General features: G+C 45.0%; 1 protein-coding gene across 1 annotated transcript in view; it reads right to left on the bottom strand.

The window, feature by feature from the left end:
* Positions 1-17076: 17076 nt before the first annotated feature.
* Positions 17077-24225, bottom strand: part of ATP6V1B2 (ATPase H+ transporting V1 subunit B2) — a 26824-nt gene continuing 19675 nt past the window's right edge. Inside the window, exons 8-14 of the mRNA XM_069944344.1 lie at positions 23788-23885; positions 23554-23677; positions 20854-21004; positions 20683-20765; positions 20497-20601; positions 19203-19332; positions 17077-17375 (exon numbers count right to left, since the gene is read on the bottom strand). Of these exons, the coding sequence (XP_069800445.1) occupies positions 17233-17375; positions 19203-19332; positions 20497-20601; positions 20683-20765; positions 20854-21004; positions 23554-23677; positions 23788-23885 (834 nt within the window). The 3' untranslated portion in view covers positions 17077-17232. The remainder of the gene's footprint in view (positions 17376-19202; positions 19333-20496; positions 20602-20682; positions 20766-20853; positions 21005-23553; positions 23678-23787; positions 23886-24225) is intronic.

Genomic DNA, 24225 nt, shown 5'->3' with positions numbered 1-24225 from the left:
CCTCTTGTTCCATCATCATCATCATACTACTACACCCCCATCATCCTCTTGTTCCTTCATCATCATACCACTACACCCCCATCATCCTCTTGTTCCTTCATCATCATACCACTACACCCCCCATCATCCTCTTGTTCCATCATCATCATACCACTACACCCTCATCATCCTCTTGTTCCATCATCATACCACTACACCCCCCATCATCCTCTTGTTCCATCATCATCATACCACTACACCCCCCATCATCCTCTTGTTCCATCATCATACCACTACATCCCCCATCATCCTCTTGTTCCATCATCATACCACTACACCCCCCATCATCCTCTTGTTCCATCATCATACCACTACACCCCTCATCATCCTCTTGTTCCATTATCATACCACTACACCCCTCATCATCCTCTTGTTCCATCATCATACCACTACACCCCCATCATCCTCTTGTTCCATCATCATCATCATACCACTACACCCCCATCATCCTCTTGTTCCATCATACCACTACACCCCCCATCATCCTCTTGTTCCATCATCATCATACCACTACACCCCTCATCATCCTCTTGTTCCATCATCATACCACTACACCCCATCATCCTCTTGTTCCTTCATCATACCACTACACCCCCCATCATCCTCTTGTTCCATCATCATCATACCACTACACCCCCATCATCCTCATATCACTACACCCCCCATCATCATCATACCACTACACCCCATCATCCTCTTGTTCCATCATCATACCACTACACCCCCATCATCCTCATATCACTACACCCCCCATCATCATCATACCACTACACCCCATCATCCTCTTGTTCCATCATCATACCACTACACCCCCATCATCCCCTTAAAAACAAAAAAATCTATACTCACACGCGCTGGCGGGCTTCCCCCGGCGGGAGGCGGGGCTTAGCGCGGAGGGGGCGGAGCTTCGCGGGACCTGTTTTTTTCTTAACGCGATGCTCCCTGCGCTGGAAGTACTTCCCCCCCCGCCGCACACAGAGCTCCCTGGGGGCCGCAAGACAGCCGGGGGCCCCTGCCTCTTGTGATCGCAAGCAAAACATTGCTTGCGGTCACAAGAGGGAGTGGGAGGCGGGCAGTGCAGTGGTAAGGGGGGGCCTCGCGGGCCCCCCCTTGGTAGCGGCCCGGTCGCGGCGGCGACCCTTGCGACCGCGGTCGCTACGCCACTGCTACCGCCACTAAAAGTAATACAATCATTCATATCACTACTTACACCAGTCGTTAAAGTCTTATCCTCTAAAGTAAAGTGGTGAAGAAATAATATGTAAGTGTCACCACCAGATGTCAGTGTATCTAACTATGTATGTATTGCACAGCTGTAGTCACTCAAAGGTTACTGTTTTGTTACGTGAGTCTTTAAACCAATGGGAGATGCTCTTTCTCTTCTACCTATTCCTTTGTGCCTTCTTCTGAACACTCTCTTCTCCACCACTCACAGGGACTCTTAACACACCCTGTAGGAAGTAGTCACTTGATGAGAGGAAGTGTAGCTTCACTTAGTCAGTTTCCCTCTGATTCTCTGAGGAGTAGGACACACACAGACCAGGAATTCTTGCTGTACTTAGCCAGGGCCTGGCTCTACCAGGTTCCCTGTCCGGGACAGACCAGCTGTGGTAGTGGACAGACACAAGTGTATGGAGAACACAAAGACTTTCTTTTAACAAGCTATAACTACAGACACTATGCAGTGCTAAGCAACTAAAAGAGGACAGGTCAGAGATCACCCCAGCCGAGAACCTCTCTTAACAGAGCAGGGCAGTATCCTAGACAGAGGAACTCACCCAGATAGAGCAAAGCAACCATATATAAAGGTCTACGTACTCTTTCTCGCAGCACAGGTAACACCGGATAAATTCGGACACATAGCTACACTCAAGTAACCAAGACTGGGGCTTGTGTAACCCTCATAGGACAGGTAAACCGACACTGCAGGGCAGAAGGTGGTATAGCAACAGTAAGGTCGAAACACGGGCACAAGTTTTCTCTTCTCTAATTCCTCTTCTGACAAACTCTTCTCAACTATGCTAAGCTCCACTATTCTTCTCAACACTCAACTAAACCAGCATTGCTACTCTACTTCAGCACTTCATCTCAAGCATCTCTCAGCACAGATTCAGTGAGCTCAAGTCTGTATCACAGAAGTCACCTAGTAAAGAGTTATTCAGTATTGTAAGAAACTTTTAGTAAAATTACTTTATTTATTTTACTGGAATTCAGTGATAATTGCACCAGCACCTATTACACCATCCTTGCGTCATTTTCCCCTTTCTGTGGGTGGCGGTACCAACAGTCCAGGTGGGTCACCTTCCCATTCCGGACCACCGTGACAAGAACCCAAGGGAGCCATCACAACCCGACAGGTTACCGACCATTAGGGATCTGTATAGCCAGCCACTAAACAAAGCAGGTATACCATCACACCCGTGTGCTGAGTTAGCACTGGTGTCACGACTGTACTATCCCAGGCTGAGCTATATTCCAACCACCAGCAAAACATCATCCCAGCGGTTGGGCACAGAAGGCAAGAGCCACCACACTACCATATAGTATTCATTTTACTACCATATAGTGCCTACCCCGCCTGACCGCTATAAGTGTACTTTAAGAAATTTTCAGACAAAACCAACATAATGAAGATAACAGCCAATTCTCCAGTTCAGTAAAAAAAAATAAAAAATTTTTGTTGTTGTTGCAGAAATCAGTAGTATAAGCAATTTTAATAAACTCTATAATAGGTTTTATTAGGCAAAAAAGCCTCTTTCTGTACTTAAAAAGCAATTTCCAAGCCTCCCCCCTCACTTCTTATCTGTGCATTATCAAGAAAATCCGCCATTACAGAGAAGACGGGTTCTGCTGTGTCCATTATATCCTATAAAGGGGCGAGGGGCCGAGGGAGATGAGCGAGCAGGAAGAAGAGACATGAAGGTCAGCTGTTTGTAGACTGTCTGGGCACCTAAAACACTGAATTCAGGGGTCAGAAAGGTCAGTGCTTATCTAGGAACTTGCTGAGAGAAGATTGCAGGGTGTTGTGCTATGCAGGACTGCTCCGTGCTTACTCACTCCTCTCCTCTTCATAGAGCATAATGGACACAGAAATACTGCTTCTTCTGAAGTGAGGGGGGTGGGGGGGCTAGAAAAACAGCTTTTTTAGTACAGAAGGAAAGTCTTTTGGTTAATAAAACCTATTACAGACTTTCATAAAATCACTTGTACTATAGCTATTTATTGTTTTCAGAAAAATGACCCTGAAATGACAGTTATGCTGCGTTTACACGAAACGATAATTGTCCCGATCGTACGATTAACAATGTCGGAGTAACGTTTTTTTTTCATAACGATCAGCGTTTAGAAAATTCAGTTTGCGATCGTTTTGCAAATTTTTACAAAATTTTACAAAATCAAGATGTACCATAAAGCGACATTATCGGCATAGTGTTTCCATTTTTAGTGTAACTATGAGGAGGGATAATGATTCACTGATGTAGCAATGACTTTATTCCTATATCCAACTGAGAAATCCTCTCGTAAAGGACATTTATTCTACTCGTAGAGTTGCTTGTGTGATCCTTGTCACGCCTCATGAGCCATGTCCTCTCAAACCTCGGCTTATGGCTGGATACCATGACATTGTTCCGTAGAAATTGCTGGTACAATACAGAATTCATTGTTCTTTCAATGGCTGTGAGTCATCCAGGTCCTGTTGTTGTTGCCAAGCAGCTAAAAATCACCCACCAGCAAGCTTCATGTTTGGGATGAGGTTGGAATAAAGCGTTTACTGTAGATCCATCCAAGCATAATGTATCCTGTGCTTACCAGAAGGTTCTCCTCGTCACGTCCGTCTACAGAACAGTCTTCCAGCGGATGTGATCCTTGTTGGTGACGAGAAACACAATACAGTGCTTCTCTTTACCAAGGATCCTCATAACTAGTATATAGAGACCAGACTCCTTAAATACAGACTTCACAACTCCCCCCCCAGTAATAAATCCCATGTCAAAACTAGTAGACGATTCTCGATTAAAATCTAAATTTTTCCCCCCTTTTCATCCTTACAGTTGCCTCAGATACTATTTTAATAGTGTTTAAGGCAGCCACTGTATCACTTCACACAATAATAGTGCTCCTTTGTGCCCCATATAAGCAGTTATGCCCAATATATGCCTCCAAATAGTATTCAGGCCACTCTTGTCTTATATAGTAGACAAGCCCCTCTGTGCTCCCATATTATATGGGAGGTCTTCTCTGTGCATACAGTAGTTAGATCCCTGTGTGCATCCATTTAAGTAGCCCCCCCCCCCCCCCCCCAGTTGTAAAATCCCCCATGCACCTCTCCTCCATGTAGGTAGTCCCTCTAGTAGTTACCCACCCTGTAAATTATATTCCCCCTGTAGGTTATCTTTCCTGCTATTAGAGGACAACTCCCGCGGGACCCCCAAAAAAAAAAAAACACAGACACACACAGACACCATACTCACCATCCCTCCGGTGACGATCGCCACTCCATTCGCCCGCCGTCCGCCTCACCGTCACCGCCGTCCAGCGATGTCTCCTTCTTCCGGGTCCTGGGGATGGAAAAGGCTGCCAGTGCGCTTGCATCACATGGCTTCCAGCAACCTCAGCCAATCAGGGCTGAGCAAGCTGGAAGCCATGTGATGCGCTCCAGCCAATGAAAAGGCTGCTGGTGCGCATGTGCACCAGCAGCCTTTTCCGTCCCATTCACTCTCTATGAAGACGCCGAGGAGGAAGAAGACCCGGACCGCCCCCCGGCTCTGACGTCGTCGTCACCAGATGCCGCCCGGGAGAAGAAGACCGTGACGATCGTAATAGGTAATGTATATATTCTTTAACTTCCGGGCGGGGGGGCGGGGGTCCGAAAGTGGGGGAAGGGGGCCAGAACGGGTATTTAACCACATTACAAAGTTATATAACTTTGTAATGTGTGTTAAATAAGCTAAAAAATTTTTTTGTGGGAGTTGTCCTTTAATTAACCCCCCTAGTAGTAAACATCCTCACCTGTAGGCAGTCCCTCCCCCATCTATGTATTGCCCCCCTTGTAAAAAATAATGCAGACATACTCACTTGGCCAGTCCCTGGACTTCTCCTCTTCTGGGGAGCTGGAGACAGGGTTAAAGTGTCCCTGTTGTTTTAACTTTTAAAATCTAAATTAACTGTAGATGTGATATAAAGCAAGTTTGCCATATACATTCATTAATTTTTTTTAGTTATCATGGAAAACACGGCACTTCCTGTTTTCTGACTTTTTTTCTCAAAAAAACAGGAAACAGAAAACAGGAAGTCCTGTGTATACCAGGCCATCTGAGCGCTCATAGAGAGAAGGCAGTCATGTGATTGATGGACGCATTGAGCCGTGACTCTCTATACTGGCCGGAATTCCTGGGTTTAGTCTGTTTTTCCTATCAGCACAAGTCAGAAAATCTGCCTTCATGAGACTGGACCTGGATTTCTGGTAAGTTCAGCTTTGTTTTACAGCATGATAACAACAAAAATATTGAATGTAAATTGCAAACTTGCTTTATATCACATCTACTGCTGATTTAGGCTGGGTTCACACACAGTATATTTCAGGCAGTATTTGGTCCTCATGTCAGGTCCTCATAGCAACCAAAACCAGGAGTGGATTGAAAGCACAGAAAGGCTCTGTCCACATAATGGAGTAATTGAGTGGATGGTCGCCATTTAATGGCAAATATTTGCTGTTATTTTAGAACAATGGCTGTTGTAGTGAAATAATGGCCGTTATTTACTGTTATATGGCGGCCATCCACTCAATTTCACCATTGTGTGGACAGATCCTTTCTGTTTTTTCAATCCACTCCTGGTTTTGGTTGCTATGAGGACCACAATACTGACTGAAATATACGTAGTGTGAACCCAGCCTTAGATTGTGAAAGTTCTAATGACACAGGCCATTTCTACTTCATCGCTTGTGAACATATTTCTAATTGCGGGCAGCCTGAGAAGGGAGATCGGAGGTCAGTGTAGAAGCAATGTTGAAGAAACATCCTTTGTTCTGCGGCTTAAAGGGGAACTATAGGCAGGTTACACAAATCTAACCTGCTGATAGCTCCCTATTGTGCAAACAGTGCTGAAGAAGAAAGTACATCTCTTATCTTCATCCTTGACGCTGTCCCATGCAGTTTTCAGTATAGTCCGGTCTCCGGTAAGGCCGTTTGGAGCACTGGGGGCTGGGCTTTCGCTCCCCCCCCCTTCCCAGCCAGAGCACCAATCCGGCTGGCCCGCTCAACTGATTACATGGGACGGGCCACACAGGGATGGATCATTGCTCTGTGGGTGGTAGCCCCGTCCTCGGTAGTCCAAACGGCCCTAACGGTCACATGATTACACTAAAAACTGCACGGGAATGGCTCAAGGATGAAGGTAAGAGACATACCTTCATCCTCAGCACCCCATGCACAAAAGGGAGCTATCAGCAGGTTAGATTTGTCTAACCTGGTCATAGTTCCCCTTTAACCCTCTTCTTGTGGCAGCATGTAGGTGACACAAAGTTCACTTAGGTGGTGCAAGCACAGAAAGGGTTAAGCAGCAGAACACTGCTTTCTGCTTTTCGCTCCTACACTGCCTCCCCCCACATCAGAACCCCCCCCCCCCCCCCAGTAAAAAAAAATCTATGCCAGGACCCTAAATACAGACCCTAGACCCATCCCTCCTAGTGACGGGAGAAAAGAAATATTCCTGAATCCTAATCAAATATACACCCCAGTAACAGAATTCTCTGCAGATCCCTAATGAGGATGGTCATGACGGAGCCCTTTGGCAGATCTGTTCTATGTCAGAGTGTGTTAGAACTTTTTTCTTATGTAGAACATGTCAGAGCTTTTTACTTTTGCACAGTATCTTATGCTTTTTATAGGGTTCACTTACCGGCTGTTAACCCCTTCACCTGCTGCCGGTTATTACACAGACTACAGTACATCAGTCCTAGACGTTCATGAGCACACCCGCCTCCTCCTCCTATCTCACCAGCAGATAATTACTCTCACTTCTCTTCCCTTAATCACTTTGCTAAATGCTTCCAATGTTTGTCAAGTGAAAGTCGAGAATTCATTAAGATGTCACCTCTACTAGGTGTGTACAAGGTGACATGAATTAGCAAATCTCTTAGTTCATTTAGACCCGAGGCTTCATTAACCCTTAATGAACCAATTATCAATTTCCGTACTTAATTCTCAAACATAGGCAAATACCGAGAAATAGCATCCTAGATGGATAAATGTAGCCGTGCATTAGGGTATGTCCACACTGAGGAATAAGCAAGGAATTGGGGAGAAAATTTGAAGGTGCAGAATTAGAGCAAAATGGCAGCAGAAATTCAAAGCCCCAATGACTTCTATGGGATTTCTCTAGCGGAATCCGACAGAAGAATTGACAAGTCAATTCTTAGGAAGGAAAGCGGATCCACAGCCATTTCGTTGTTGACCCTATTGACTATAATGGGGTCTTTTGGGTTTCCACCATGGAATCAAGTGTTTAACCGAACATGTGAGGAAGCTTCTAATAGAACCTCCAATGTATATATGAATAGGGCCTCTAATAGTGATGAATGAACTTGCCAAATTTTCGGGCTCGGCAATGTTCATCTGAACTCAAACACTCTGCATTTCATTAGGAGAAGTTGGATGCCACCTTAGGACTGCCAGGAAAATATGGGTAGAGCCTATGGCTGTATCGATGTTTTCCAGGTCTCCCTAGGGCGGCATCCAACTTCTCCACCCTTCAGGAGTCAAATGCTGAGTGCTCTAGTTCAGCAACATTTGTCCAAACACTAAGCATTTCAATCCCAGTGGCTGGAGAAGTTGGATGCAGCCCTAGGGCTGCCAGGAAAACACAGATGCAGCCTATGGCTGTATTCATGTTTTTCAGGTCTCCTAGGGTGGCATCCAACTTCTCCAGCCTCTGGAAGTCCAATGTGTTTGGGCTCACACGAATGTTGCCAAACCCAAACATTCGGCAAATTCGCTCATCACTAGCTTCTAATCCATGGGTCTCCAAACTGCGGCCCTCCAGCTGTTGCAAAACTACATTTCCCATCATGCCTGGACAGCCAAATCCAAAGCTTTAGCATAGTGGTCTTCAATCTGTGGCCCTCCAGCTATTGCAGAACTACAACTCCCATCATTTGGATGTCAGAGCATGCTAGGAACACTAGTCGAACAGATCAACGACATTGAGCTGGAGCCATTATTTCTCCGGTAGGGGCAATCTACCTGGATGAGCCACAAGAATTAGTATCAGTGCTGTTTTTTCCTCCTCGTATACGTTTATAGTAAAGCTATAAGTTCAGATTTTTTACATCTACTTCTATTTGCCATTAGTGCTAACTTCTAGGTGCAATAAGCAGCCAGCGATAAAAGGGCGATGTGGGAGGAACGAGGACTGGTTTACATTTTCCTCATTGTGTGTTTGGGATTGTTGGCAGGTACCGCCACCTTCTGTGCTCATTTTCTGCACACTTGCGTTGTTTACCAGCCCTGATGCTTTGCCAAACCCCAATACAAACAGATGGCAAAAGCAGGGTGAGAGGCGGTGACGCAACCACGAACAGGATCTTCTAAACTGTATACAAGTACCAAACTCCTATACCGGCCATAGAAGTAAAATGGCTGACAGTCATTTCTACTGATGCTATGAATGATCCCGTCTGACTTGGTAAATTATTTCTTTTTTTTTTTTTAACCATATTTAATTCAAAATTACACATTTACATGAGATAAAATTATCACAGGCTCAAGGGGAGTGTTGCGGATAAATATTAGTACCACCGATAGGATTTAGAGTCACTATACAAAAGGGTAAAAGTCTGATAAGAGAGCACTTGTAGCTGACCATTCACAAGGAGAAATGAGTATCTCATCATATCATAAGATCCAGTATGTGTATCGACTTAGAGTGCCCACTGAGTATCCAGAGTAAGGTGGCCTTTAGGGGGTATATTTTTCTCGAGCCGTAAACATCAAACTTGAACGATTACCCATTCAGAAATATTTCTACTAAACAAGTAATAGTAAATGAGCAACAAACCTAAAACAACCCATGTACTTAACTCAGACCCTGGAGGTTTTCTGCCAGAAAGGCTGACGTCCAATCTCTAAATAGTCCATTATTACTTCTCTGAGAGGCAAGGGGCATGAATATATAAATTGGTCCATCTTGGGAACTCCCGTGGAGAGATATATATTAGTGGGGGACTACACCGTAATGGCTCAGATTTTAAGTGGGCCTAATGTCCCTTTCAGGTCTTCTGTTAAGTACCATTTGGTTTGTGTGAAGGGTTGGATGGCATACGTCAGTGCCATTCTTGGGAGGTATTTAACTATGAAAGACCTCCATTTGCGAAAAAGGTGTCCAGTCTGTACCTCTTTGCTTTGATAGGTGAGACAACGTTCCATGTAGAACAAGTTTTGTAATTTGTCTTCTACTTGGGTTATAGTGGGTGGTGCACTTAGCCAAGAAATGTATTCTGAACATCGCCAGTATGGAATGGGCAAGGATAGGGAGGTAAGTATAGGAGTCATCAGAGCAATCTCCAGGAAGTCCAATATGAAATAACACCTCAACAGGAGATGAGATATCAGAGTAGGATGTGGACCTTTTCAGGAGATCCGTTACATCGCTCCAATATCGTTCCAGTCAAGGGCATGACCGAAGACCATAAAACAGGTCCGTTTTGGCGATGCACATTTCGGGCACTCTGCTCTATGTTTGGGAATGGAGGGTGAGGGTGGTTATGTGAACGCATAGGTTGCATTATGCAATATCTTTAGCTGTGTCTCCCTCCATTTTTCATTAGTGATATGTTTTCGAAAGATCTAATCACCTTTCCATATATGAATGGCTAAGTGGGGTATATCCAGCACTTTTTCCCAGTATTTTCCCATTGGGGAGTCTGGGGGTGGTAATAACACTTTCTTATATAAAAGAGATATCAAGTTCCTGGGGGGATGGACTAGAAGAGAGTCGAAATCGTTTGGAGGTGCTTCTGAGGCAATATCCTTTAGTCTGAAAGTAAAGTAAGATATGATCTGCTGGTAAGAGAGAAAATCAGAGGCTGAAATGCTAAACGAATCTGAGAGCTCAAACATTGTTAACCAATGTCGGTCTGTTGGATGACGTACTGTAGGTCTCCTAGAACCTTTACCCCCTTGGATTTCCAAGTTAGAAGTAATTGGCTTTTGAATCCCGGTATATAATACGGTACTTTCCACAATGGAAAATGCTTGGAACATCTGAATGGTCTGTCATATTGTTGTCGAATTAGCTTCCATGTTATAACCGTGTCTTTAATCAATACTGGAGAATAGCCATGGGATTCCATCAGCTGCTCTTCTAGGTATGTATTAGAATGGACTGAAGTATTGTGCTGCCAGTCCAGTATGTGCCGGAAGAGGCATGCATGTTTGTGAAGTTTGCCACGCCGTCTTCTTTGGATAACATATGTTTTGGCAACAAAATTCTTGGCTATTTCCAGCCCAAATGAATTTGGAAAAAGTTATTGTTAAAGTAGTAACATCTGAGTGTCTAAGAAGTACGGGAATTGTTTGGAGGGTGTATAGCAATCTGGAGAAACAGGACATCTTGACCAGGTGGCATCTACCTGAGAGGGAGAGAGGGGGAGAGTGCCATCTAAGCGAATCTGTTTATATTTTTGCAATTAGGGAAGGATAGTTTTAAGAATATACAGAATGGGGAGATTTACCAATTTTAATCCCTAAATAGTTTATTAAGCTTTTTGCGACTGTCAAACCAAGCTGGCAAAGGTCTGTCATCTGCAAGGCAGACGGATTAAAGAGGGAAAGTAGTGCTGATTTAGCTAGATTTATTTTGTAGCCGGAGTAAATTGGAAATTTTTTACAGGTAGGCACTTACTTACCTCTAAGTGAGCGGCTACGGGACTCCCGGTGGAAGTCATTTTCCCTCGAGTTGTAATGACGTCACAACTAGGAATGAGCGGACTTTTAATATTTCTGGTTCGTGGGAACCAGAACGATCGGCGTCGGATTCCAGCTGTCTGCTCACTCCGTGCAGCGGGTGGATACTTCTAAGGAACGCCTGGAAAACTGGGATACAGGCATTGGCTGTATCCCAGTTTTCCAGGCACTCCTTAGGAGGTATCCACCCGCTGCACGGAGCGAGCAGACAGCGGGAATCCGACGCCGATCGTTCTGGTTCTCACGAACCAGAAATCCGAAAAGTCCGCTCATCTCTAATCATGACTAGAGATGATCGAACAGCGAAAAATCTTAGGTTCTATCGAACGCGAACCTTCCGCATTTGATTCCTGATGCCTTTCCGGTCCGTGGGGAAGTAGGAGACAGCCCGGTCCCGCCTGGAATTCCGTGATTCAACCTAGGAAATAGGCTGTATCCCGGAATTCCAGGCGAGACCCGGGCTGTCTTCTCCTTCTCCATTGACCGGGAAGGCATCGGGAATCAAATGCGGAAGGTTCAACAAGGTTCGAGTTTGATAGAACCTAAGATTTTCCGCTGTTCAATCATCTCTAGTCACGAAAATGCCTGTCCCGGCTGATGGACTGCCCGCTCAGCCAATCAGTGACTGGAGCGGCGTCCTGACTGGCTGAGCGGCCAGTCCATCAGGCGGGTCGTGAAGTGGACACCCTGGAGATCTGGGGGTCCAGCGGCCACATGGAGAGGTTGTTAGAAATTGCCAGACTTCCCCTTTAAAAATCCTACTAGACGGTTGCCCCAGTAATGCACAATATCCCAAACCACTACTGCAAAAATGACAGTGTTCACTGAGCCAGAAACGAAGAAAATTATGTTCAGGTTTTTTTATCTGCCACTTTTCAAAGCTACGGTTGTTATATTGTAAAAAAAAAAACATATACATGATGCTGACTCACCGAAGCAGCCGCGTTCTTCAACACTTCCCAAATAGCTTTCAATTCCCAGAAATTTCATAACACAGAACTGATCTGTGACAAACTCCCTGGAGAAGCTGGTTCTGAAAATAGGCCGTAACAGCAGATGATCGTTCCTGATCAATCCTGCGCTGCACACACTTATAGATTTATTATAGTACAGTATATAACACTTGGTTGTTTCAGTGGAGGCTGCAGCCCTTGTTCTTCCACAGGAATAGGAGAGTTCACTTTTACTGTAGGAAGACAATCGACACCTTGAAGATTCTTGACACCTGTTACAAGCTGATAATGGGAATAGTTTTCCCTTGTTCCACCTGTTGGACTCATTACAATCTCTGATTCCTGGATGATATCCTGCTGATGCTGTATCAGACAAAAGAACACTGATATACTTAAAGGGCTTTGTCCTGGGTTAGAAAAACATGGCTGCTTTCTTCCCAAAACAGCACCACCCTTGTTCTCAAGTTTGTGTGTGGCACTGCAGTGGAGTTCCATTGAAGTAAATGGAGCAAAGTTGTAATACCGCACACAACCTGATGACAGAAACATAAGCCAGGACTAAGGGCCCTATAACACGGCACGATTATAGTGTGAAAAATCGTTATATTGTTCGAATTTAAACGATAATCGTTCTGTGTAATTGCAGGCAACGATCGGAAAATCGTTCGTATGTCGCTTATCGTTGATTTAGATCTGACCCTAAAATTATCGTTAATCGTTCGCTGTAATTCCACATTCGTTCGTTTAAGTTCCGCATTTTTTCACTAATCGTTCCGTGTAATTGCACATTGTTTTGCTAGGATCGGAAGGAATAAACGATCGTATCTAACGATTATCATTTTGTGTAATATGGTGAGCGATTTAAGGTTAACGACAAACAATCTCGTTTGTGATCGTTTATCATTAATAATCGCTCTGTGTAATAGGACCCTAAGAGTATGTACATACTACAGAAATCACAAGTATAACTTACAGTGGATTCCGCTTTACTCTCCACCTGTCTACAAGACTCCATTCTATGATCAGGCATATTCCGCCATCCACCCAAAGAATGAACAGGTTCATTCTTCAGGTAGACATCGCAATCCGCCTGACCATAGAATGGAGCCTATGGGATTGGTGGAAATTCCAGTGGGAGTGCAGGAGGACGAGCCATGGAATCTGTGGCAAGTTATACGCGTGATTTCCGTAGTGTGCACATACCCCTAGGGTGCATGCCATGTCAGAAACGTGTTGGTGTTTTGTAAAAAGGTTAATCATGTTTTGTCCATGCATTGCTGCTGTTACCTGCATTGTATGAATTTGACAGCTCTATCCAAGCAACCCATTATAAGTCTGAGCTGCCAGGTGCAGCGTACAATACAGGTGTCTAGATATGGGACTATGATGATATTCTAGAGTCTAATGCTGCGATTACACGGAGCGATAATTCGCCCAATCGATCGTTTAACGATTTTGAAGCAACGATTTGGTTTTTATAACTATCAGCATTTAGATGAATAAATTGTTAAAAAAAATCGTTATTGCGATCGTTTAAGCCCATCTTTCACATAGGGTGAATCGGTGAAAGACTGTTTACACGAAGCGATCTGCGAATTTTCAGCGAACAACGATTTAGGAACATGTTAAAAGATCCAAATGAATGATTTCTCGCTCGTTGTTTGATCGTCTGCTGTGTTTACACAGTACGCTTATCGCTCAAATGCGAAAATTCAAACAATAATCGTTCCGTGTAAACGCAGTATTAGGTATTGTACGACGTCCACCTTGATTTTTGTGAACAGCCTTGGGGCTGAGGAGATTCCAAACAGGAGACACAGATTGGTAATGGAGTACTGTATCTTGATGAAGGACAGCTAAGCATAGAGATTGCTGATGATCTGAATGTATTGTACTATAAAAGTAGGTGTCTTAAGCCAAGGGTCACCATTTGAACCATTCTGATCATAGGAATCACTAATTCGATATACTCCATTTTCAATCTCTTGTACAGAATGAATTTGAGATTTCAAAGTTATGATTATCCGGTAGCAAAAATAGTAATGTACCATTTCTTTCTCTGACTCTGGAACCTGAACCATTGCTCCCAGCTGACCTTCATTCTTCACACCATCCCACACCCTTTCCTGGAACAGCTGGTATTGTTGTCTCCTGCAGCAGAACCGTGAAAGGAGCACAGTGGCCAATGACAGCATGGGACACCAGGAAAAACCACCCACCTATGTGCAATAAGGGTTTCCATAGGCAGGTAACCTGTGCAGCACTGTAATAACTTCCCTAGAGCTGACAGTATGCCAGCCAGAAGCAGGAGATTCAACCCCCACCATGGTAGGGTTGCTGCAACCAGAGGGATTTTTTTTTTTTTCCACAAAACTCTGGTTCCCCCATACCCTTGGCCATAAGCAAACTATAGGATCCCCAACAGACCCGCGGTGAGACCTCTCTCTCCTGGACCTAGTAGGAACAGGAAACACTGGGAAGGTGCAGAGGCTTCCAAGATTAGGTCTGAGGGGACAATCTCTCATGTGGGGCTGTCATAGGGGACACCTGTATCGTGCACTGCTCCTATCATCTCAGTCCAAGCAGCACAGACTACATGCATAGCCTCCAACATGGGGAGATTTTTAAATAGAAGTAGTAATTTACACTCTAATTTTCTCAAATCAACTGGTGTCAGAAAGTGACAGATTTGTAATTTACTTCTATTAATAAATCTCACGTCATCCAGTACTTATCAGCAGCTGTATGTTCTACATGTCTATATCTAGGTCTTTGACATACAGCAGCTGATAAGTACTGGAAGATTTGAGATTTTTTAATAGAAGTAAATTACAGATCTCTGGCAACTTCTGACACTAGTTGATATGAAACAAAAAAAAAATTGCTAGAGTTGCCCTTTATTTGTAGGAATAAAAGTTCTATAGAAGTGAGCTGCAATATCACACCCAAACTGAGCACAAGAGAGGTGCTGTTATAGGAAGAAAGTGGCCATGTTTTTCTAAGCCTGAAGAACTCTTTTAAAGCGACTCTGTACCCACAATCTCTCCCCCCCCCCCAAACCACTTGTACCTTCAGATAGCTGCTTTTAATCCAAGATCTGTCCTGGGGTCCGTTCGGCAGGTGATGCGGTTATTGTCCTAAAAAACAACTTTTAAACTTACTGCCCTGTGTCAAATTGGCGTGGCCTAGAGTGTGTGTGCATTAGACTTGCACTACCCCTCCGTCCCTCCTCCCCACCCTCTTCATCATTCAGAATGCTCCAGACAGGTATTCTCCTATTCATCACCTGTAAGAACACTGCACATGTTGGATCGTTAAGGCACCTGTGCAGTTTTCAAGTGATGAATAGAAAAAAAACCTGCCCAGTGGCATTCCTAATGGTGAAGAGGGTGGGAAGGAGGGACGGAAAGGCGGTGCAAGCCTGGGCACAGACACTCTAGGCCACATCGGTTTGACACAGGGCTGCAAGTTTAAAAGTTGTTTTTTTTTATGACAATAACTGCATCACCTGCTGAACGGACCCCAGGACAGATTTTGGATTAAAAGCAGCTATGCGAAGGTACAAGTGGTTTGGGAGGGTAAGATTGTGGGTACAGAGTCGCTTTAAGGTATGAACTGAGTAATGAGGCAGTGTATGCCTGGCTGCTAGGAAAAAACATTTAGGAATAAGGAAGAGAAAAAAAAAATCCTGTCTATATCCATATGCCTATACTAATTTACACCAGAAAAAAAAACTGCTGGCAGAATTTTGGGTGTTTTCAGCTTTTTTAGCCCGAAACCGTGATGCAAGGAATGCCTTAATGCACAGATTGTGTCCCAGCTATAATGGATAATAGCCACACGTACCCGGCTCCTTACCAGTGTGATTTATTTCTGTCACTTTCTAATAGCTCTGCTTGTATGGTTAATGGCACAGAACTAACGTCAATAGCTTGCTGCTGTGAGAAGGGAAGATCCCGCTGCCTCCACAACCAGTGCCCCTCATAGCACAACACCCCGCCAGCTCCAGCTGCTCAGCTTACAATGTGCACAATACCTTACCAGGAAGGCACAGGCAGACACACACAGTACATTAATATTTATTCAGATATGATGCTCTTTGACAAATGTATACACCGGCTACAGATGGAATGGACCACAGAGCAAACTATTGCACCAATATTCACAAACATCACATAAAGCCCCATCATCGTAAACGACCTTTAACCTGCGGAGAACAGGGCTGGCATTAAAGACAGAAGATAAATTAACATGGGGACTGATGGCGGGGAGGGGGATAAAAGCCCACGGGACAGGCGGGCGTATGGATCTCGGTATTATAGGGAACCCTGGTGAAGGCCAGGACAGACTAGTACCTGCATAGACTAATACAGAGGTAGGCAACAGGTGGCTGTTCAGCTGTCATGCTGGGAGTTGTAGTTCAGACAGACAGCTGCATGTTGTCTAGGCTAACAAAGCACTGCAATTACCTAAACTATTTTATTTCCAGACGGTAATGTCTAAGCACATGTAGAGCCTCGGGTCACTGTAAACCACGTGCACATCACTGCACAATAAATACACACATGCCACAAGCGTGTCCCACCCAGACTGCCGATTCATGACGTGTAGCATATGTCATGACCGGGGGCTAGCTTAGAACAGTAAGATTGTCTAATAGCAGCCACACAAGATGCGCCTGCTCTGACATCACCTGACATATGATAGACAGCGGCTAAAGGGGGGGGGGTGTTATCTGGGGTACAAAGTTGTATATTGTACTACATACAGACCCCCTGTTCTTACAGCAATGTGGGACCTTAGGCTTATAGTGGGTGCTAAAAGACTACAGATACCTGCATGCTACCTCTTGTACCTCCAATCACTCCCTTGCCTTCAGTTCACATTGGTGTTGGGATGTCACTGATCACGTGACCTACAAATCTGATACTGTTTAAGCCCCTTATGATCATATGACCTGTTTCGTGGCGTCACGAACAGGAAGAAGGGGTAGCCGCATCACTGTGGATCTGAATGAGTGATTGCCTCACTGACTTGTAGTATAATCAATGGTATGTTCCCCAGATAACCCATTTAATCCTGGTAAACTTGGGATGAAGTGCATCTGTAACCTGCGGGAATTTTTCTCTTTTTTTTTTTTTTAAACCCCTCATTTCCAGTTAAATGATGCGTTCCGATATACAGACACATTGAAAAATGGTAATTTCTGCCCTGCTCCCTTTCAAGGTGTCCCTGACAGGCTGAGGGGAAATGGCGCTGAGGAATGGAGGAGGAGTTCAGTGCTTTGCGGAGGAGTCTCGAGGGTAGAACTCTGCCAGGGTGCTCGCTGGGATTCTCTTCAGCATCTCCTTGGGGAAGATTCGGAGTAGCTGCCAACCAATATCCAAGGTCTCAAACACTGTGCGGTTATCGTATGGACCTAAAGGGAGGAGACGGGCATTAGGAGACGTTATAGGGAGCAGTACAAGTCAGGGATACATGACAATCAAATTATTGTATTTGCTGTGTACTGCCACCATGTGGTTGCTAGTGAGAACTGCATGACGCTCACATAGGATTCATGTTTTTTTTTTTGCAGACTGTGGTCGCACCTGGAATCTACAGGGTTAACACTGGGCCACGTCAGACCCCCCTGGTGCCCTCGCTGCTCCCCATCCATGTGTACCAAAAGCTGCTATTATCCCTTAACGAGCCACTAGTTGCTACGGTAACTGACTGCCACCCACACACATACACATCCCCCATGTGACAGGCCTTTGCAAGCTATTTAAAGGAGGACTGAACAGTAGGATCGGCAGTGATAACGGGTGACGGCTCAGAACCACCCGGAGACACCCCGCTGCCAAACTACACTTAACTCTTTGGCTGCCGTACAAGATTGCACTTAAAATGTATTAAAAAAAAAAAAGAGCGAGTCATTGATATTGTACATCGTTGTCATGGCGACTGTCAAACATAAAACGGAATATGAGGCTTGGATCATGATGGGAGTTGTAGTTTGGCAACAGCTGGAGGACTGCCAGTTTGACACCCCTGACCTAACTAATAGTCCGCCTTCTGGACACTTGCTGTAGTGATAGCCAGAAGACTTTAGTTCATGACCAAGAAAAACATGTTTGGCATAGGTAATGATTGCCTGCGCTTGAAAAAACAAAAGAATATACTGATTCTGACTGCCGGATATTTAAAGACAGATTAACCCCTTAAGGACGGGGCCCATTTTTGTTTTTGCGTTTTCGGTTTTTCCTCGTGTTTAAAAGGCCATAGCACTTGCATTTTTCCACCTAGAAACCCATATGAGCCCTTATTTTTTGCGTCACTAATTGTACTTTGCAATGACAGGCTGAATTTTTGCATAAAGTACACTGCGAAACCAGAAAAAAATTCAAAGTGTGGTGAAATTGAAAAAAAAAACGCATTTCTTTTATTTGGGGGAACTGTGTTTTTACGCCATTCACCCTGGGGTAAAACTGACTTGTTATGCATGTTACACAAGTCGTTACAATTAAAACGATATATAACATGTATAACTTATATTGTATCTGATGGCCTATAAAAAATTCAAACCATTGTTAACAAATATATGTTCCTTAAAATCGCTCCATTCCCAGGCTTATAGCGCTTTTATCCTTTGGTCTATGGGGCTGTGTCAGGTGCTAAATGCTAATGAGCTAAGTGCTAATGAGCTAAGTGCTAATGAGGACATATGACGTATGGGTACGTCATATGTCCTTAAGAGGTTAAAAGGAGACAACAAAACATAAAATGTTTTCTAATTGAAACTTGTTCCCTATCCAAAAGAATAATTAATACATCCCAGGGGGTTAGACCTCCATGCCCCCGGTGAGCTCTCCTCCCCCCCGTCTCCTTTTTTTTTAATACAGCCATGGGGCGGCACGTGACCCGCGGCTCTATTCATTCTCTATGGGGAAAGCACTCGGCTCTTTCCGCAAGCTCCATTTAGAATTAATAGACTGTATGCAAAACAAAGGAGCCGGGGCCGGAGCTGGAGATGATCAGGGGGCATGGAGGTCAGACTCCCCCCGATCTTATACTGCGGATAAGGGACAAGTAAGTTTTAATCGAAGAACCACTTTAAGTGAGGCAAACAAAGTGAAAAAAAAAAAATAGGGTGTCTAGCGCCATCTGGTGATTAATTCAGCAGCATGACAGCTACACCTAGCACTCCTATCCTGTATCTAGTGAGAATTCCTTCTATGAATCACAAGGAAATGTTACTTCTCACCTTGGGCAATAAAGTTCTTCTCAAACTTCTGCAGGAACTCCAAGTAGAGAAGATCATCAGATGTCAGAGCTTCTTCACCCACCACAGCTTTCATGGCTTGGACATCTTTTCCAATAGCATAACAGGCGTACTAAGGGGCGGAAGAGGACAACAGATTGTTATGAGGCAGGGGTAGGGGTAGCTTTAGCTTTGGCTGTCCAGGCATGATGGGAGTTGTAGTTTTGCAACAGCTGGAGGGCCAAGGTTCCTAACCCCTGTTATAAGGTAATAAGGAGATGTATAGGTGGCACAGGGTTTATGTAGCTAAAAAAAATTTTTTTTAGAAATTGTGGCCAAAAAGGACACAGTGGAAAACTAAAGAAAAATGATCAGGGTTATCCAGGATAGGAAAGACAGATGATTTCTTCTGAAAACTGAGACAACTCTTGTCCTCAGTTTGTGTGCAGTATTGCAGCTCAGTTGCATTGAAGTGAATAGGGGAGAGCTGTAAAACCACACACAGCCAAAGGACAGGGGTGGTGCCGTTTTTGGAAGAAAGGAGCTATGATTTTCCGATCCTGGATAACCTCTTTAATGGAGCCATACGGATACAATGGAAGCTTTCCCAGTGTGCACACTAAGCAGACATCGCATGTACAGTATGGTCATCTATAATCCATGTTGAGTGGACCTGTCAAAATGTTTGTTCTGCATTGTTCTCTGAACCCAAATTGCTCTGCATTTTATTCCCCGCGGCTGCAGAACTTGGATGTCGCCCTAGGAAATCCTGGAATACATGGATAGGGCCACGGCACTGTCCAGTCTCAGTCAGTGATTGGCTGAAAAGGCTGTCGCTGCTAGATGGGTCCGTTTAGGAAGAGGAGATGGGATTGTTCAGCCGGGACCCAAAATGGACATAGGCTTACCTCTGCACTCTCCCCCAGTATCACCCTGTTTGTTATATTATGCACCAAGTAGAATACCCCTTTAAGGGATGAACTAGTGCAAGGTAATTTCTGTGATGGATAAATGGTTTAAAAAAAAAATCTGCCCCTAGGGGTAGTTACAGATGTAGACATTGAGCATATTGCAAAATAAATAAATAAAATCTTTTTCCAGATCAAACTTAATGTATGGGCAAAGTTTCCCCAACCCCTGCCATTCATTGAAGTCAATAGGAGCAAAGGGTTTTAAGTTAATACCGGACAGTTTTTGATGCAGAAATTGATGCATGAACGTGTCTTTAGGATGGACTCCATAGGTTCTTTGAAAACAGGGGTACTACTGCACCACACATACTGATCAGAGAACTCACCAGCTGGTTGGACACATCGGAGTGATCCTTCCTGGTCATGCCTTCACCAATGGCAGATTTCATCAGACGGGACAGTGAGGGCAGCACATTAATGGGAGGGTAGATCTGAGGAGGAGAAATGTATATTATTAATACCATGAGGTCTAACCTACAACCTGGGCCACTGACTCTAGGTCCATCACCAACCTGTCTGTTATGTAGCTGTCTGTCTACATAGATCTGCCCCTCTGTGATGTATCCCGTCAAGTCAGGGATGGGATGAGTGATGTCTGCAAGAAACAAGAATCAAATGGATTATGTATTCCATCCAGAAGAGGAGGTGACTACTATACATCCAATGTATGGACTAGTACTAACCATCATTGGGCATAGTGAGGATGGGAATCTGTGTGATGGAGCCGTTCCTCCCCTCCACTCTGCCGGCCCGCTCATATATGGTGGCCAAATCAGTGTACATGTAACCTGGAAAGCCTCTTCTACCAGGCACCTCCTCTCGAGCGGCTGACACCTGGAGAAAAGAAGATTGGTTAGGATAATTCTGTACTACACACACATATTGCAAGAAAGTAGCTGTATTTTTATGTCTGAATAATCCCTTTAAGGGTAGCTTCACACGTACCGGAGCCGCAGCGGATTTCAAGCCGCTGCGGATCCTGGTATAGTGAAGTTCTATGGGGGTCACATACCCGCAGCGGAATTCTCATTCCACTGCAGATGTGTGACCCGGCCCCTTTAACCCCTTGCCGCCCGGAGCATACATTACCTGCTTGGTGCCACGGCTGTGTGAAGCTCCTCATCAGCCAATCAGTGCTGCCGTGCACTGATTGGCTGATGAGGGACGGGAGCTGCAGCGCGGAGCAGGTAATGTATGCTTCGGGCCAGGGGCAGCCCTGGAGCACATACTTCACCTGCTCCAGCCTCCTGCTTGCTTTGGAGCCTCCTGGCAGTCAGCCAATCAGTGCGCTGCCCCGGGAGATGCTGGGAGGCTCCAAAGCAAGCAGGAGTCTGGAGCAGGTGATGTATGCTCCGGGCCGGGGCTGCGGGGTGTTAAAGGGGCCAGGTTACATATCCGCAGCGGAATGAAAATTCTGCTGCGGATATGTAACCAATAGACCTTCACACTACCAGGATCCGCAGCGGATCCGCTACGTGTGAAGGCACCCTAAAGGGGTAGTACAGGGAAAAAAAAAAAAATTAGTGTCTGGTATAGCAGCTCAGGTTATTAAATGAAGTCTGAACTGCAATGCTGCTTCCTTGATTTGCCAAATTGCTGTGCGACCTCTGCACCCTCTTTATACTTAAGGACTGTATTAAAAACACTGCAGTATTCTAGGAGGTTGATGGATGATCATCTAGCAAACCATTTCAGACACACTTTTTAGAGATGAGAAAAATCGCTCATCTAAATGCAATTCTTTGTTTGATCTGCGCTCCACTCATCATGCCACCAGCCTTTCAGCACTGCTCCGCTCCCTGCCGTTCCACCCAGAGGTGCCAGGGGAAAGCTGGATCCAATCCTGGGAAACTGAGAAGTTTTCTGGGATTGAATCAAGCTTTTCTCAGCATCCTGGGAGGAGTGGCAGGGAGTGGAGCAGCACTGAAAGGCTGGTGGCTTGGTAAGTGGAGCGCAAATCAAACAGCACTTCTCAAGTCCTTTTACATGCCCAGATGAGCGTGGATCAGCGAGATCGCAGGGTCGTCTGCAGTGCCATTACACGGCATGAGAAATCACGCAGATGGGTTGCATAAACAATCCATGTATCACTCAAGCAGCCCTGGAAAGTGATAGCACAGTTATATATTGGGTTCTGGGGTATGTATATCTTGGTGCTGTCAGTTTCCAGATCACAAACAGCAGTCTATACTTACCAGTCACGCTGCTAGTGATCCTGTTCTCTCCTATCGCCAGCTGTATCTTGAGGCCCTGCCTCCAACTGCTGTCAATTATTCCGGAGGAGGTGGCGGCCTAAAGTTCTATCAGCGGCCGGAGGACTGGAGAACCGGATGCCGATCACAAGCAGTGTGGTTGGTAAGTATAGACTGCTGCTTGTGATCTAGAAACTGACAGCACAGATATATACAAATCCTAGAACCCAATATATACATATCTGTGAACCCAATATATACATATCTGTAAAATACGAACATGGAGAAAGGAGCTGCTGCACCTCACACCTACAGCTGACACTAATGCCTCTCGGCTACATTTAAAAACCAATGCCAGGATGTTGGTATATAACTTGATCATACCATATTGCCTCATGTACCACGTGCAGGTCCCCTGGATAGCACGAGTCCCTACACTAAATCAGCTCTGTGTCGGTCAGCAACCGCTAACTCCGCTAAGAGAGTGCACCTGTGCACACATGGTAAGTACCTCCTATTTCTCCCATTCTACCTCCGGTGCAGTGCTGAACAGTAAGCCCTTATTCACACTTGTGTTGCTTGGTGGCAGCTTTCTCCGCCAACGGCACCTACTGGGTTTGGGGGGGGGGGGGCCTTGAGGTTTGGTCCTGTGACATTGGGGTTGCAGGGCCATTCTATGGAGGCCATCAGCCTCTCAGCGCTTCTCCACTCCCTTCCGCTCCTCCCAGGATGCCAGGAAAAGCTGGATGCAATCCTGGGGAACTTCTCCCAGGATTGGATCCAGCTTTTCCCCAATACCCAGGGTGGTGCGGAGGAGCGCTCAAAGGCCGCCAGTTTGAAGAACAGATCGCAGATCAAACAAAACGCTCTTCTTCGTTCAGATCAGCGATCTCTATAAAGTATCCTTACTCTAAAAGCCAAAATATCAAAGTATTTCACAGTAATACAAAAATACAGAGGAAGTCACCAAGTGTTAGCGCAATTTCTAAATTCCCCACAATCCTCTACTCCTAAATATATATTTCTCAATATCCGATCCTTCCAATAACACAGAGGCCTGTTACTCATACCTCCCTTGCCATGGAAGGACTAGCAGAAGAGAACAAGCATTGTACACTCCGACCAGTTACCTAAGCTTTCCCTCTCTTCAGTCAAGTCCTGTGCCTCATTGTACTATTTTACAGCTCTTACCTCTCTTAAGGCTTCAGCATAGGAGCTCATGTCAGTCAGGATGACCAGCACGTGCTTCTCACACTGGTAGGCCAGGAACTCTGCTGTGGTGAGGGCAAGACGAGGGGTGATGATACGCTCAATGCTGTGGGGGACAAAGCACAGACAGTCATATACTGAAGGCTCACCAGGCAGTACCTATAACTAATGGGAGCAAACAATATACCAGAGAACGGGGTAATACACTCTACTTACGTGGGGTCATTGGCCAAGTTCAAGAAAAGACACACATTGTCCATAGACCCATTCTCTTCAAAATCTGACTTGAAGAACCTGGCTGTCTCCATGTTCACCTTGAAGAAAGGTGAAAATACAGATGAGAGCAGGCAAAGTGTCAAGGTAAAAAAAAAAAAAAAAAAAGACAGGAGTTATAATTCACTCTGAAATGCTGCAGCTTGTTAGGGATATTATAGCTTTAAAACTATGCAGGAAGAGACTTTGAGTCACTAGAATGGTCCCTGGCACCTTCTTTCCACTCTACTGGATTCATATATCTCTTTGTACACAGAGACCTGTCAATCAGTTCCATACAGATTAGAAGATACCACCTGGGACCATCAAGCTTAAAAAAAACTTGCATACACTCCCAGGTAATGCCAATTTAATAAACCATATTTTGCGGCGTATAAGACA

Source organism: Dendropsophus ebraccatus, chromosome 1 (assembly GCF_027789765.1).
Source record: "Dendropsophus ebraccatus isolate aDenEbr1 chromosome 1, aDenEbr1.pat, whole genome shotgun sequence".
In the NCBI taxonomy this organism is placed as follows: domain Eukaryota; kingdom Metazoa; phylum Chordata; class Amphibia; order Anura; family Hylidae; genus Dendropsophus; species Dendropsophus ebraccatus.
The sequence above is the reverse complement of the archived record's forward strand: the minus strand, read 5'-3'. Positions and strand labels throughout refer to the sequence as shown.